Source organism: Melanerpes formicivorus, unplaced genomic scaffold (assembly GCF_026170545.1).
Source record: "Melanerpes formicivorus ecotype bairdi unplaced genomic scaffold, bMelFor1.0.p_v2 SCAF_21, whole genome shotgun sequence".
Taxonomy (NCBI): Eukaryota; Metazoa; Chordata; class Aves; order Piciformes; family Picidae; genus Melanerpes; species Melanerpes formicivorus.
In genome coordinates, this window is record NW_027142373.1 from 10,343,587 (window position 1) to 10,359,254 (window position 15,668).

A 15,668-nucleotide genomic window follows, 5' to 3' on the forward strand; every position below is an offset into this window, starting at 1 on the left:
AGATGAGTGGGGGAAGCTGTTGGTTGTGACCTGAAGCTGCCAGTGCCTCTAGCCCTTAATGTAGCAAGTGCCCATTGCCCACATCAGCACTGCTCCAGAGACCTTACAGGGTAGGACACCAGTCTTCATTGCAACATTGTCTTTTTCCCAAGACTGTGGCTGTGGAGGAGCAAATCCTTTGTGGTGTTCTTACCTCAGGCAAGCCAAGTGAGGTGGTTGAAAATTGGGCTAGCAGAGCAGAGGGATAGGAAGCCTGAACGGACTGGAGGCGCTTATTTGGTAGGAAATCATAGAAGGCTATTCCTCGCCTCATGGAAGGAGAGTGGTGAGCAGCTGAAGGGGAGGGGAAGCTTTTTGTTCTCATCTAAAGCTTCAAAATAAACTCTGACTGTGTTTGGCCACTTTCTTGAGAACATGAAGGCTTGGCTGGTTCCTGAGCCTACCAGCTTTGTTCTTGGATCCTGAAACCTGCTTCTGACCTCATATGCATGAGGCCCACAGTGCTTCCTGTCCTAAAACAACACTTGGCTGCTAGGTGTTGGTAGAGTTTAGATGCATTTTGGCAGCACATGTAATGATTCTGGTGATTGTTTATTGTTCTGAGTTTGCAGTGTACTTCTGAGATTTAGAAAGGGCTATAGAAATGGACTTGTATTATCAGTGCCTGGTTTTCCCTCACCATTGTTAGTGCACCGTTTGCTGCCATGACTGTAGCTGACCCAGCCACGTGAGACTTAAGGGCTTGTCTGTTGTGTTGGGGTTGTTTTTCTTTTTTTCTTCCCTAAAACAGGAGCAAACAGAGCCAGACAGACCTATAATTCATTCCCAAACAGATGAAAATAGTTTGCAGTATCAAGAGAATTCAGCCTTTTAACGGCACACGCCCAAACTGGTAAATTGCAGCTCAATGGCATGGGAGAAAAGTTTGGCTTTGTCAACTGGTCTGGAAGAGAAGGCCACACATTTCTTTCAGATTATAAAGCTGCCCTGGCTGGGTAACTGTTTGGCTGGGATACCCTGTCATCTCCACCACCCACTATTTGGAGATTGGTCTTGAGGCAGCCCTGTAAATGTTCCGTCCCTCGCCTACAACCTAATATTAGATTAATATAAAAAGGCACTGAATTCCCTGCCACAGCAGCTGCCAGCAGCTGAGGTGCCCACTGGGGCACTGAGCTGAGAGTCTCCACACCTCTGCAGAACACCACTGCTTTTCCTCCACTCCATCCCACAAACAAGGCCACAAACCCCTTGGAGGTCATTCCTTACTACTGATCCCACTCTGAAGTGGGGAAACCAAAACACAAGAGCCATCCAGTGGAAGGCAAAGGTCAGGTTTAAAAATAAACCTGTAGCTCTTCTACAAGAGAACTTTTTTTAGGGTGGCTGGTGCTTGAATCTAGCATGAAAGCCTATTCTAATATTAGCAAAATCACCATTTCCCAGGAAGCTGACAGGGGTAGCTGTGTGCCTGTGCAAGCCTGGTGGATAGTTACTTCACAAACACACTGGGATCCTTCGGTGGTTTGGTGTTTGAGGTAAGGTAGGACAGCTGCAGCCCCCTGACAGTGCTGGAAACACTTTCATCTTCTTTCAGCCACCTCTGTGCCCTGTCCTTGACTGGTCTGAGAAATTACAAGCATTTTTGAGTTATGCTGATCTAATCTTAGTAAAGATGCCACTTGGGTGTAGGGACTCCAAACTGAAGGTTACGACAGCTGCTTCCTCAGAAGAAGCTGTTGTGAACCACATCAGCTGTGGTGGCACAGGGTAGTGGTGAGAGCTTGCATGGAGGTGAGGGGGCTGGGTGTTGCTGTCCTCACCCAGTTCTCTTACAGTCTCTTCAGTCCCTGCCAGTGGCCCACTGCAGGCTGTGGGGGACAGGGGCTGTGCTGCAGAGGGGATCTGCTCTGTCAAACGCGGCTGGTTTTGTACCTTGGCTCCCATGAGTGCTTTTGCTTCGCAGTCAGGCCGAGAGCCCTGTGCGCTGTGACAGCTGTAACACAAGTGCTTTTACCCAAACATGTGTTTCTTATTGCTTACCCCCACACACAGCCTGTGTGCAACACTGCTGTGGCTGGACAAACCCCCAGTCAAACCCAGGAAGATTTTCTTTTGGTGAGGACAACTTGGCGAGTTTCTCTGCCCCACTCCCTCCTCTGCCCTTCTCCCTTCACTCCTCCCTCCTTTTCCTTTTTTGCTTTGTTTGGTTTGTTTCAGTTTGTTTGGTTTTGTTTTGGATTTGGGTTTTTTGCCTTTCCCCCTAAACTTTGTTTTTTCCCCAGTAATTATTTGAGAAACCATCTTAACTGCAACAACCAACCTACAGAGACCCTTCATTATCAGGGTGGAAACTTCCCTCTGTCCCCTTTGAACCTAGGGCTGTGTGTGTGGAGGCATGTGTGCCTCAACTACTGCATCTTCTCACCCCAGCAGTTCCAAGTTGGTGTTTGTACAACACGTAGGTCACAAAGACCTGCCCTCCCTTCCACTTTAACGAGAATGAAGTGGAAATACCTGATCCTTAGCATTCCTCCCTACAGGCATGTGTAGGATAGGGAAGACATGTTTTTTTCCTGTGAGAATTGGCTTTCTGCCCCTCTCCCTGCCTGTTTGTAAACAGCTTGCTGCCCATGTGCCTCCTGGAAGAGGCAAGTGCCATTAGCCAGCTCAGTGCTAGGAGGTGCAAGGGCTTCCAAACAGAGTAATTGGCTTCAGATGGTAGAAAACAGAGGCTTATATGGTCAGTCATCTTGCCCCCCCCCTTCCTGCACCCAGCAGCAAAGCAGAGGTGGGAGCACAGGTTGTGGGACACCTCTCTATGCAAAACAAGCCTTGGGCTTGATCTGAAAGATTTTTTTCTAACCTAGTGATCCTATGACTCTATAATTTCATGTATGTGGGGAATCCTTTTCCTTCCCTTCAGACCTGACTTTCTTGTTCCTGTACACCTCAGCCCGTGGGTACGTTCTCTCAGAGCAGTGGCTTCTCTGTTCTGAGCAAGCCAGCATCTGTGCCTGCTACATGAGCTTTTTTAAATGCTCTTGTAAGAAGCTGTGTAAAACCTTTCTGTTTCTTCCTATTGGACACAGATGCTTAACTTGCACAGTCTGCTAGTTCCCCAACCAGGGTTTCTTTCCTCAGCTCTCTTTATGCTTCAGGATTTGGGAGATCAAACTTGTCTCCAGCAGTGAGGAGCTCTGGAGGAGGCTGTGGCTGGCACCCACTTGGTTTCACCGGCACTTGCCTGTGCTGGCAGCTCGTCTCTGATGGCACCGCTCTGCTCAGCCTCTCTGCCACACCAAGCAGCAATACACCAAGTCATCACCGTGGAGAATTCCCTGTGCTAGACCTGCTTATCAGCTAAGGTCACATTCCTTCACAGCAAGAGTAAAATGAGCAGCCAGCCTTTCTAATCAGCAAAGAAGTTGCTTGCTCCAGCTCGGTGGGAGCACGGCGAGACTCGGGCTGGCCCCTTTGTTAGCAGCGCGGCTGCGGCGCAGGTCTCTGCAATCCTATTAAAAGCTTTTCCTCTAGTCCCCTCTGCTCCTGAGTGCCCCTCACAAACAAATCCAGGCTAGCGAGCTCTGCTCCAGGGCTGGTTCTGCAGCTCACCCTACCGAGAGCTCCGAAGGCTCCAGCTGCTTTGCTAACTCGCCGCGCTTGAGCGGACACCGGCAATAGCTCAGCCTTACCCCAGCCGCGCCGCCAACTCTTCTTCTCCTCCTGTTCTTCGTTTCGTCTTCTTCAAGTTTTCACGTCATCTCTCCCCTCATCCTGGCTTGTGTCTGGCTCCTCGCTCGGCTCCTCTCGGCTCTGCTGCTGACAGCCAGCTGTTGTCTCTGCCTTTTTTTTGTTATTGGTTGTCCTGGAGATGCGAAGTTTCGTGTTACATGTGTGCCAGAGCGGAGGGCGGGTGGCCAGGAGCCACCGCAGCCCAACCAGCCGCTGCTGCGAGCTCCCCGAGTGCCCCAACCGAGCACTTGTTGCTTGCTTCCTCTGTACATCTCGCAGCCGACTTTTTATTTATTTCCTTTTTAATCGCAGCTTTTCTCTTTCTTTTTTATTTTTTTTTTCCTGAAGTGAGACTCCCAATTGATTCTTTTCTTGCCATAGTTTGGGGGAGTGTTCAAACAATTCACTTTCCTTTATGGTCCCCAGTTTCCTTCCGACTCCTGGGGGAAGGAGCTTGGCTCTTGTGTTCTTCTAAGGGACAGAGAAAGCAAGCACAAGGATGGAACAACACCGGGGGGAGTGCAGGGTAGTGAATCTGCTCCATGCCCTTGGCCAGGTCAGATACTCCCTTGACACTGTGGGTTTTGTATTCTGGGGACAGCTGACACCCACTGTCTTGTCCCAGAGGGTTGTTGAAGTTCTGATGGTATTACACAGGGTACAGTCCTTTAGACAGCTGCAGTGTGGCAACTTCTCATCAGCTTCCTAATTTGCTTTTCTCTTTGATAAGGCTCATTAAATGGCTTTTTTTGTTTCAGCAGCTGGAATCTAGGCAACTGATTTGTCCTCCTGTGAATTTTGCCTTTCTTAAGGTTTTCATTTTTTGTCTCTATTGCAGGACTTGATGGGTTGGGTTATTTTTTGAGGTAGAGCTTTTCTGATGAGGCTTTGTACCCCTCTTTGGCTCACGTGAAGAAATGCTTTTGTTGTTTTCTGGTGTGTTTTGGGAGAGGCAAAGCTTCCTTGGAGATTTGTGGCTGCTGCTTCTCTGCCTGTCCATCTGCTTCTACTCATTGCTCCTCTTTCAGCTGGGGTACAAAAGCAAGGAGGTATGGTGCAGGCAGTCATGTGGTCAGTTGAGCACTCTCCTGAAATGTAGTGGCCAGACAAGAACATGTTAATAACCATGGTGGTTATTTGCTCTTCATCCTATCCCATGATGTCAGGTCGAGGTAGGATGCCTCAAAGGAAATAATGATGTTGTTTAGGCCTTTTAAAGACCAATGGTCAGCTCCTACATACTCCTGTTGAAGGGTGGGGGAGGCAAATAGTACAGCTACATATCTGAAAGATGAAATAATTTTAGGATGTGTATGATGATACCAACTACCATAAATGTATGGAAATCAGCTCTTGTGGGCACTCCTCAGGTGCTCATGTGACTTGAAGTTTCCCCATTATGGTTAATGCATAACCAGCTGTGTTTCAGGACCTCTTGCATTCAGTTAAGCTTTAGGTCTGTTGAGCATTAGTTCAACGTTGTGCTCAGTTCACCCAGTTGCCCCCCAGCACCCCTTTTGGTAACTCTGCCTGTGGCCTTTTGACTCAAACTGTGGGTCTGCAATCTTAGTTCTGCAACTACCTTTCTGTGGTGAGCCAACTCATGAGCACCGTTGGCTAAAGCAGGGCTGTGGCCTCAGTTTGAGTAACTCTGCAGGAAAGTGCAGGCAGTGACAGGAGGCTGGAGGGAGAGGGCTGGGCTGTATGAGGGGTTAGACCTGAGAACCCTATATTCCCATGGCTTCAGAGCTGATCTCTGCTTCCACCAAAGGCCTCCCTTGGGGCAATTCTGCTTTGCAGTAAGGGACAGAGGTGTGTGTGGGTGTCCCTCCCCAGCACAAGCCTGGTGAGCAGGCTGCAGGAGTGAGGAGAGGGCTTGGCCGTTCCTGCACGCCTGAGTTGACTCCAATGCAGATCAGCGCGTGTGAGAGCGCCGTGGCCGAGTGAGAATGCCTGCCTGTTTTCTTTGGGGCAACAAAAAGCTGACTTGCAGCTCGCTGACATTTCTATAGTCACGCTGCACTGGCAGGGCAGGCAGCACCAGCGGCTCTTTCGGCACGGCAGGACAAGGGGATCGAATGTGTTGTCCCCATCCCGATCCCCCCACCCTTCCCCACCCTGTGAAAGGAGCTCTTTGAGCACCAGAGTGTGAGTCAGTGTGGCTCTGCAGGGGGACATAAAGGCAGCTTTGTCACAGCCCTCTCCAGGCCCCCAGACCCTGCAGCACAGCATCCCACTGGGGCAGCCCTCCTTACCTGATCAGCGCCAGGTCCGCTGTGCGTCAGCACACAGGGTGCTGTGGCCACAGCGGGCTGTGCCCTGCTGCTCTGCTGCTTCCCTCGCTCTCCTCCTGGCAAATTAACCTCCCAGGCCGTGGGAATGAGTGAGCCAAGGGAGCCAGCTGTGGAGCCTTGCAGGGTTTGTGATGCTGTGGTAGACATGCAGTTATGTTCCTCCCAGGCACGCATACACGTTTAAGAAGCAAACTGCGTTTGTTAGATCTCTGGCAAGTTCAGACTTGCCTTAAAGGGTTCATAATATGAGTAAATAAAGTGCTCTCTCTCTTACTTTTCCCCCTCTGTGACCCACTTTCTGCAGATGAAGTTGGTAAGCCAACTAGGGCACTCCTTGGTAGAGAAGAAAAATCTCTGCTTTGTTCTTCCTTGCAGTAAAATAATTCCCTTCTGAAACAACCCTTGTTGAGACTTGGCTGCAGGACTTGAGCTCTAAATGCCTGATGAAGTGTTTCTGCCTATCTGGTATCAGCATTTTTGATTGAGACAATTGCTCCTGCTGTGAAACCCAAGTTTTAAAAAGCTCTGAATTCTGGCCACTTTCTTAAAAGAAGGGGGGGGGGCAAAAAAGAATGTCACCTCCTGGTGGCTCTTTCTCTAGCAGAATCAGTCTTCCCTGCTTTAAGTTAGGGACTGTTCTAGCAGAGAAATTACTTCCTGCCTGTATTATGTGTCTCTGTCACCAAACTCTCTTTTCTTACACACCCCAAAACACTGCTGTCTGCCAGAAATCTTGTAAAGATTCCTGGAAGAATCTAATCATCTTCACATGGCCAGTGTGCTAAGGCTGGTAGAACTGGTTGTGCAATAGAGCATGAGCGAGTGGAGTGGTTTGCGTGGATGTAGGACCCTGCCTGAGCCTTGGCTGCTGATCTTCAGCATGTGTGAGCAGATTTAGACCTAGGCTCTGTACCACCTGAGCAGCCCAGGACAACCTGAGTCTGAACTCCCTTTTTCTGGGGTGTGATTTAGACTCCTCTTTCCTCAACTGTAAATTTCTTCACCTTCAAAGCCAAACCAATGAAATTAGAAGCTCTCCCATGTGAAATGCACAGACACGTGCTGAACTCTGAGCTGCAGGCATCCACACTCTTTACCTACTTATCCTAGAGCCAGTCTGGTTAGACGTGGAATCTGCTTGGCCAGTGATGCAGAATTGATAACTGCATGTTTAGTCATAGAATCATAGAATGGTCTGGGTTGGAAGGGGCCTCTGAAGGTCATCCAGTCCAACTCCCTCTGCAGTAGCCAGCAGCATCCTCAACTAGATCAGGCTGCCCAGAGCCCTGTTGAGCTTTGAATATCTCCAGGGATCGGCCCCCACCCACCTCCCTGGGCAACCAGTTCCAGTGTTCCACTACCCTCACAGTAAAGAACCTATTCCTAACATCCCATCTAAATCTGCTCTTCTCTAGTTTGAAGCCATTGCCCTTTCACCTGCTTTTGTAAACAGCCTCTTTCCATCCTGCAGGTACTGGAAGGCTGCTATTAGGTCTCCCTGAGCCCCCTTCTCTCCAGGCTGAACACCCCCAGTTCCCTCAGCCTGTCCTTGTAGCAGAGGTGCTCCAACCCCCTGATCATTTTCATGTCCCTTTTCTGGACCCACTCCATCAGGTCCATGTCCTTCCTATACTGAGGGCTCCAGAGCTGTACACAGTACATGAGGGGAGGTCTCACCAGAGCAGAGGCCTTCATGCCTTTTGCAGATCTCAAAGGTCTGGAAGCATTTAGCAGAAGAGATTGACCCCTGTTGTTTGTTTTACTTGTGAGGAAGCGGAGGCAGAGAGACCTTAAACAAGGTGCCAGGAACACAACCCCAGTTCTGCTCCAGGGCTCTAATCCCTGTGATTCCTGCTGGAACAGGCATTCTCTGCAAGAAAAAGACTCAAGTCTTCATCCAAACACTCCTTGCACTTGGGGGGGTTCTTGTCAATAGAAGCAATCACCAGGTCTTTGATCCTTTTGCTTCCCAGGTGCCGGCACAATGCCATAGCCCAGTTCTTTGGAGATGTCTCCCCACCTTGCAACAAGGGCTGTGATTACTGCAAGAACCCAGGGGCAGTGAAGAGGCAACTGGAGTCACTGGAGCACTGCACCAACAGCTGGAGCAAAACCTGCATTGGGCCCACAGGCTCCTCCTGGGACAGATACGACCCGGAGCTATACGAAGGTGGGAGGAGAGGCTGCGGAGGTTTCAGCAGGTCAGTGCTTGGTGGTTCAAATCCAGCTCCCAGGAACAATCTCCCAGCTGTGGGCCTGGCCACTCCTGTTTTCAGCACATGTTTCTCTGTGGTGGTATTTTCCTGTAACTTCCTGGCAGCAGGAGCTGGAATTTCATTTTCCACACACACACACAGACTTGATCACATTCATCTCCCAGAGAGCCAAAAGCTCTTTTGATTGACCTAAGAACTGCCCTGCAGAATGCAATTGGCTCAAGAAATGAGCCTGGTCTTTTTTGATTTGTATTTTTTCTAAGCAGCAAGTGGGCTCAGCCTGTTCAGTCACACAGCTCAAAGCTGTGTGAGACCAACATGACAGCAAAGCATGGCACAGTCCAGAGTTCATTCCTGTCTGTGGGCCAGCAGGCTGAGGGGGCCACTTGGCACAACTTAGTCATCACAGAGGAAGTAACAGAGCACCAGGGACAGCTGCTTCTGCAGACTGCTGAATTTTAGTGTTTCCCTGTCAGGCTGACAGCAAAAGGAAGATGAGCAGTGGGAAACAGGATTCATTCTGTAAAACACTTGGCAGGGTGGAGATGACAACTTCTCTTCCTCCTGGTGCTCTGGCTGAGCTGCAACGACCATGCAGCTCCACTGGGCTGCCGGTTTTGCTGCCTGCACTGCCCATGGAGCTCTGCCAGGGTGTGCAGCACTGCTGGCTGGCCTGGCCCTCTGCTTTACCTTAAACGGCTGCAGACTTGTGGCTTTGTTCTTCTGGCACATCCACCTGACTCAGGGGAAACTGGTGTCCTTGTGACCTGAGCCTGGTTGATCTCAGGACCTGAGAAGACATGGCCAGTGCTGTTGCACAGCACAGTTTGCTGCTTGATTTATTGAACCTCTCCACGACTTGGTTGTAGCTGGGGCTTGGAAGTTGTAATAGTCACCAGCCTTATAGCTCTGATTTGTGATACCTCTAAGTATTGGCTGTGGCAGCTGTGGAAGGCAGGAAGCTCCTGGGCTACATCTGGAGAGAAGCAGCTGCTGCACTTCAGTGTGCTAGTGATGGGGACTTCATTTAATACATTTATATTTAATAGATTCATTTTATTTAACAGTCTGTGAAGAACTGAGTAAGGGATGCTTTGCTCAGCTCCACCCCAAGGGCAGTAGTGACTTAGAGGTGGGGTAGAGTAGAATAGAATAGAATTAACCAGGTTGGAAAAGACCTTTGAGATCATCCAGTCCAACCTATCACCCAGCACCACCTAATCAGCTAAACCATGGCACCAAGCACCCCATCCAGTCTCTCTTAAACACCTCCAGTGATGGTGACTCCACCACCTCCCTGGGCAGCACATTCCAATGGCCAATCTCTCTTTCTATGAAGAATTTCTTCCTAACATCCAGCCTAAACCTCCCCTGGTGCAGCTTGAGACTGTGTCCTCTTGTTCTGGTGCTGCTTTCCTGGGAGAACAGACCAACCCCCACCTGGCTGCAATCTCCCTTCAGGTAGTTGTAGAGAGCAATAAGGTCTCCCCTGAGCCTCCTCTTCTCCAGGCTAAGCAACCCCAGCTCCCTCAGCCTCTCCTCACAGGGCTGTGCTCCAGACCCCTCCCCACCTTTGTTGCCCTGCTTTGGGCACCTTCCAGCATCTCAACATCTTTCCTAAATTGTGGGGCCCAGAACTGGACACAGGACTCAAGGTGTGGCCTAACCACTGCTGAGTACAGGAGCACAATGATTTTCCTGCTGGCTACACTATTCCTTTTACAGGTCAGGATGCCATTGGCCTTCTTGGCCACCTGGGCACACTGCTGGTTCACGTTCAGCCTACTATCAACCAGCACAAGGCTGTGACTCCTCAATCCCATGGCAGAGCTTCTGCAATGGAGCCCTCCATTCTCAGAGCACTGGTCATGTGCTACTAATTCATCCTGCTGCTTACTAGCTCTTGGGATTAACAAAGCTCATGAATTATTTGGAGGACACTCACCACTGCCCAGCTTGAGGGATGGCAGTGAAGCTAAAGAATAAGATGTCCCCCTCTACTCAGCTCTGGTGAGACCCCACCTGGAGTACTGCATCCAGTTCTGGAGCCCCTGTTACAAGAGGGATCTGGAGGTGCTGGAAGGTGTCCAGAGAAGGGCCATGAGGGTGAGCAGAGGGCTGGAGCACCTCTTCTATAAGGACAGACTGGAAAAGGTGGGGCTGTTCAGTCTGGAGAAGAGAAGGCTCCGAGGTGACCTCATTGTGGCCTTCCAGTATCTGAAGGGGGCCTACAAGAAGGCTGGGGAGGGACTGCTCAGGATCTCAGGGAGTGATAGGACTAGGGGGAATGGAATGAAGCTGGAGGTGGGGAGGAAGTTGTTCTTCACCATGAGAGTGGTGAAGCCCTGGAATGGGTTGTCCAGGGAGGTGGTTGAGGCCCTGTCCCTGGAGGTGTTTAAGCCCAGGCTGGATGAGGCTCTGGCCAGGCTGATCTAGTGTGGGGTGTCCCTGCCCATGGCAGGGGGGTTGGAACTAGATGATCCTTGTGGTTCCTACCAACCCTGACTGATACTATGACTTAGAGCACCTCTCATAACTACAGAGGCTTTCCAAAGCCTGTCCCCCAGGTAATGCTGCAGCTACAGAAACGTTTGTTCCTCTTGTTCTCCTGCCCTGTCCAGCTATGATGAAGAAGGCAGTGGGCATGGGGGTGAAGCTGATGAAGAGAGTCGGAAGCGAGAGTGGAACAACTTCTACCAGAAGCAGATGAGCCTGCGCAGGGTCAGTTGGTGGCACGGGTGGGGTGCTGGGAGCTTGTCTCACAGGCATAAAGGCTTCCTGGCACCAAGGAGAGTAAATGATTGCATCTTGCTGCTGCTTGTTCTGGTTTTTCCTTTCTGTACCTCTGCTTTTGCTGTGTTCTCCCTGTCCTGGGTCAGCCCTATGATGCGAGGAAATACTCATGTACTGACTGCTCTGCAGTGCTGATCAAGAGGATTCTGTTGGCTTTTATACCTCTGATACCAGTGAAAACATCTTCCTGGTCACCTTCTCTTGCATATTCCTCTAGTAGAGGGGAACTTTTGGCTTTGATTCTCATTCTTTGTCTTCTTTCTTCCTTTTTGGTGCCTTTGTAACTTCAGCATTGATTTTTCCCTGGGAGCAGGGCTGTAAAATATGCTTTTTGTGCTTCTAGGCCTGCATGTGTGTTGCAGGAATGGGAATGTTTGACTGATCTTTGTTTTCTTCCAGGGCAAAGAACCAGAAAAGGATGATTTTGTTCCTCCCAGTAAATATCTTCTTTGATTTATTGTGGGTTCTCTTGGGGGGAAGAAAGCCTTCTCTTTTGCAGCTGTGTGTAATTTATACAGCATCAACACTGGAGGTATCAGTCCCTAGGCACAGGGGCCAGGCTCTTGGCTGTGAAAACTTGGCTGGAGGAGGTGGATCAGAGCTTAACTTTGGTTGAGGTGAAGATGTGGAATGCATCTTCCTGAGCAACTCTTCCAAGTAAACAAGAGAGGAGGAAAGATGTCTGAGCCGCCTCTGTAGGCTGTTTCTGCGGTGGTGATGCAGCAGTATTCAACTGGGCTGTAAGGAAACTGCTGAAAATCTTTGCTGTCTAACAGCACAGGGTTTAGGCTGTTGTAAGAGAATTCCTGGATGTTCATATTACTCTCTTCAGCCTCTTGGCTTTTGAAGTTTTGGGGAGCAAAAAAGGGCTGTTTCCTAAGAGCTAAGATGGGCAGGTTTGGGAAGGCTGTCAGTCCAACCCTGGCAAAGTTAGGTATTCTCATCCAGAGAGACAAAACCTCACTTTGCCTTCAGGGTTTGAGTTTGTTGCTTCTCCAAGTAGAAAAGGTGACTACAGTGACTTGGGGTGACTATGCAGGGAGGAGCATGCCAAGCAGCACCCTCCTTAGGGACAGCTGAGATGTTCTCCATGAGCCCCAGCCCTTGCATGATACCTTCTCCAAACACCTTCTGTGGCAGGTGCAGACTGTCCCTTGAAGGATGCCTCCAGCAGGAGGATTTCCAAGCTGACAGTGAAGGTAAGAAAGTTAACATCCAGGCTTGTGGACTTGCAAAGAACAACAAAGATTCTGCCTGCCCTGTTCTAACTCCTCCAGGGATGGAAGTCTGACTTCTGCAGAGCATGTCTGAGTATCCCATGTTTCCTAGGGACGGGAACACTGCTTGAAGTTGCTGGAAGAAGCTTTGAGTGCCAATCAGAAGATACCAGCAGCAGAAGGCAAAGGGTATGAGATGAGAGAAAAGGGGAACACAGGGCCTGCTCTTCCCTAAGCAGCACGACTGTTCCCAGAGGATGTAGCTTCATGTAACAGCATCCTCCTTGCAGGGATGTTCAGGGCCAGGTATGAGGATTCCTGTGCCTGATGCTGCTAAGTCAGCTCAATCCTGGGAGTGCCAATTCTTCCCTGCCCCACAAGATGGGGATAGTGTGCTTTCCAAACTGAGCAGCTGGACCGGAGGACTTGGATTTGAAACCTTTTTCTATCACCCTTTCCATTCACCCCTGCATCCCTTAGGACTTACTGGGTGTTATCACTTATTCCTGCTCCCCAGGGAGTGAATTTGGTACTTTCTGGGAGGTGCTTAAGCATTAGTGTTCCCTTTGCAGATGTAGAAGTGTGTCTTGCCAGAAATCACCCCAGCCTGTGTTACAGGTCAGACCCTCATGCCTGTGCTGTGGAGCTGGAGTATGAAGTTTTCCGAGTCAGTAAAATGGCCAACTTCTACAAGGCAGGTGTGCTAAAGAAGGTAGGGCCATAAGGCTGCTCTTGCTCCCTTGAACCTGGTGTGGCCTCAGCTCCAGGGGGAAACAGGGTAGAGTGTGTGTGGGAGAGATGAAGGAGAAGCTCTGCTTTACCTTGAATGCCTTCCAAATCTTTATTCTTGATTCTGTTTCCAGCAGGGCCCAGAATCACATTGGCTTAGGAAACCTACACACTCGTGCAAGCTAATCCCAGATACCTTCTAGGCCTAGCAATAAGGGAATGGGGAGTTCCTCAGACTGTAGCTGACAGCAGAGAAGCCTTGGTTTAGGTTAGCTGGTTGCCATAAATGTGGCTGAAGATGTTTCAGTTCTTGGGAGAGGTGTCTGTCCAAGGGAGACATTTGTTTTGCACTGTGGCTTCTGTATGTGCAAGGGCAGGAACATGTGAAAATTTCTGGCCATTAGAGAACATATTTCTGTTCTCTTTTCAGGTAGCAGAAATCAACAAAGCCTCAAAACAAGGAGAATTGTTCTCAGTCTTTGGGTCTGGAACTGGGGGCAAAAGCAGCTCAGAAACAAAAGCTGAATCTCCAGCAGAAGCTGATTTCCTGCCTGCCTCCCAGGTTTACTCGGTGAGTGAGTTCAGGAGGGCCAGGCAGGGAGGGAATGGTGTGCTTTGTCTGTCTGCCTTTTATCATCTGATGTTCCTTCTGTGGCCACAGCTGTGTATTTCTGTTGTAATTGCTGTCCCTGTCTGTCCTTTGCTTTTGGAGTGAGATCAGCTAGTCCTGCTGGTTCCTGTTACTGAGCACAACCCCTCTGCAGGCCATGCAGTGAGGAAGTTGCTCTCACCTTGCTCTAACCAAGGCTGCTGTCATTTGCACTATGACTTCAACCCAATCCACTCCCCTCGTGTCCCACTTGATGGTTGTGATTCTAAGTCAGTTTTGGAGCCTTCCCCAGTGCGAGGCTGTGCACACTGGGGTGTTGGGTACAAACACTTAGCTCCTCTCAGCATGCTCCCAGGGCGTCCTTACAGCTCTCACACCCAAAAGTTCTTCTCCTCCATTTCTCTGCAGTTCAAACCCAAGCGTGTGGGATTAAAACTACCAGAGGCATCCAGCTTGTTCCAGACAGCTTCAGAAGTGCTGAAGGGCCAGGAGAAGAGCAAGGTAAAGCCAGGCAAAAAAAAGGCAGATTGTGCAAACAGGCAAGACAGCAGCAACTGCAGTCAGGAACTGGACACCAGAAAACCTGCTCTCCAGAAGGAAGAAACAGGAACCAAAGCAAGTAGTGAGGGTGCTGGGGCAGAAGTACTGCTGCCTGAAAAGAGGCGACAGCAGCCCAGTCCAGATGCAAAAGCTGCCCTTCAGGAGAGCCCTGCTAAGAAGTTCAAACCTAGCAAGAAGCAGAAAATGCTTGCAGAAGCAGCTAGAAAGGAGTCCCAGGATATTTTCAAATTCTTCTCCCTTCCCAAAGATGCTTCTAAAGCCAAAGGCTGCAGCTCAGCAAAGGAAGATGGCTGTTCTGCAGCAGCACTACCTCAGGTTTCTTCCCAAAGCACGTGTCAAGAAAACCCAATACCTCAGGAAACGGAAGGCATCTCTGGAGAGGATGCCCCTGGGCAGTCCCAGGCAGAGAATGAAGAACTGGGAGACATGGAAATAACGCTGACTGAGAGAGAGGAGGATTTGAAGACCCAGCAGGCTGCTGAATGTGAACTTCCTCAGGAAGACATTGCTGTCAAATCCAGGTAAAACCTCTACCTCTCTGCTCCCCACATTGCCCTGTGAACAGCTGCAGAACCTTCACCAGCCTTGTCCTGGAAAACTGGGAACATTTGTATTGGGTGTCTGGGCTGGTGAGAGAGGCTCTTGCTTTACCATGGAGAGCCTTGGGAGCACTGCCAGTGAATGCAGTGATGTCTTCACTGTGGAATGACTCAAGCTGGCCTTCTTTCCACTCTTCCCAGCAGTGTTACTGAAGATGCTGCACAAACTGAGCAAACTGTTGCCGGGGAAGGTGAGAGTGGGAAGAGACCAGGATCACATGAGGTAAGACTTTATTAAAGGATGCTGATTTCCTCTCTTTCTCCTGCTCATCTTGGGCCAGCTTGCTCTCTGGGAGTGTTCCTCCTTCACTTCATAGGGTTCTTTCTCTGGGGAGGGCCCATTCCTCTGCCACCCGCTGGCCCAGTGCCAGCAGCTCAGACTGCAGTGGAAAGCTTCCCCTCCACTCAGCTTTGTTCCCTCTCTGCCACACATGTGACTGCACCCTTGCTGGTGACTTGCTTGGAATGAGCCTCTCTACCCTCTGTGGATCTGTAACTATAATTAGCAAGGTGATTTCTCAACTGAAGGGAACAGCCCCAGGCCAGTGACACACAGGGCAAGGCAGAAGCAAGCCATGCTCACAGCCTTCCTTGCCATGTGGTCTCTGGTTCTGCAGATAGTATCTGGGACTGCCTGGGAACTGTCACCTGCAGTCTTCTCCTTGCTCTTTGAAACTGAACCTGGTTGATTCTTCCTGAGGGGTGTGTTCTCAGTAGACATCCTGGGCAATCCTTTGCTGGCAGGCAATAGGATGGGGTCTAGCATTTAGGGTGTCATGGGGTAGTTCTGATTGTGGGCTCTCTTAAAGAGTTGCCCTGCAAGTCCCTCGGTGTAGGAAAGAGGGAATTCTGTCTGCACAGTGAAACAGGTGCCAGATTCCTGCATGGTCTTCACTATTGGGAGAGCCTGCAGG

At 50.1% G+C, this 15,668-nt stretch overlaps 2 protein-coding genes across 12 annotated transcripts in view; one reads left to right on the forward strand and one right to left on the reverse strand.

Annotated features, from left to right (window-relative positions):
• The window catches only part of SMIM5 (small integral membrane protein 5), a 43,047-nt gene extending 38,697 nt beyond the window's left edge, over positions 1–4,350 (reverse strand). For 4 of the 5 annotated variants that reach the window (XM_068151533.1, XM_068151531.1, XM_068151530.1 and 1 more), the window contains exon 1: positions 3,696–4,349. The gene's annotated coding sequence lies outside the window, so the exon portion shown is untranslated. Of the gene's footprint in view, positions 1–3,695 lie in introns of all 5 variants that reach the window. The other variant, XM_068151528.1, reaches the window with a different exon arrangement.
• RECQL5 (RecQ like helicase 5) overlaps positions 1–15,668 on the forward strand; it is a 54,754-nt gene that overhangs the window by 22,887 nt on the left and 16,199 nt on the right. For 5 of the 7 annotated variants that reach the window (XR_010988908.1, XR_010988907.1, XR_010988911.1 and 2 more), the window contains exons 9-17: positions 8,003–8,230; positions 10,867–10,966; positions 11,438–11,474; positions 12,179–12,237; positions 12,368–12,444; positions 12,874–12,967; positions 13,415–13,555; positions 14,003–14,676; positions 14,896–14,977. Coding sequence is in view for 2 of the 7 variants with exons in the window: in XM_068151521.1 (XP_068007622.1) it covers positions 8,003–8,230; positions 10,867–10,966; positions 11,438–11,474; positions 12,179–12,237; positions 12,368–12,444; positions 12,874–12,967; positions 13,415–13,555; positions 14,003–14,676; positions 14,896–14,977 (1,492 nt within the window). In the remaining 5 variants the exon portion in view is untranslated. The remainder of the gene's footprint in view (positions 1–8,002; positions 8,231–10,866; positions 10,967–11,437; positions 11,475–12,178; positions 12,238–12,367; positions 12,445–12,873; positions 12,968–13,414; positions 13,556–14,002; positions 14,677–14,895; positions 14,978–15,668) is intronic. The other 2 variants (XR_010988909.1, XR_010988910.1) reach the window with 2 other exon arrangements.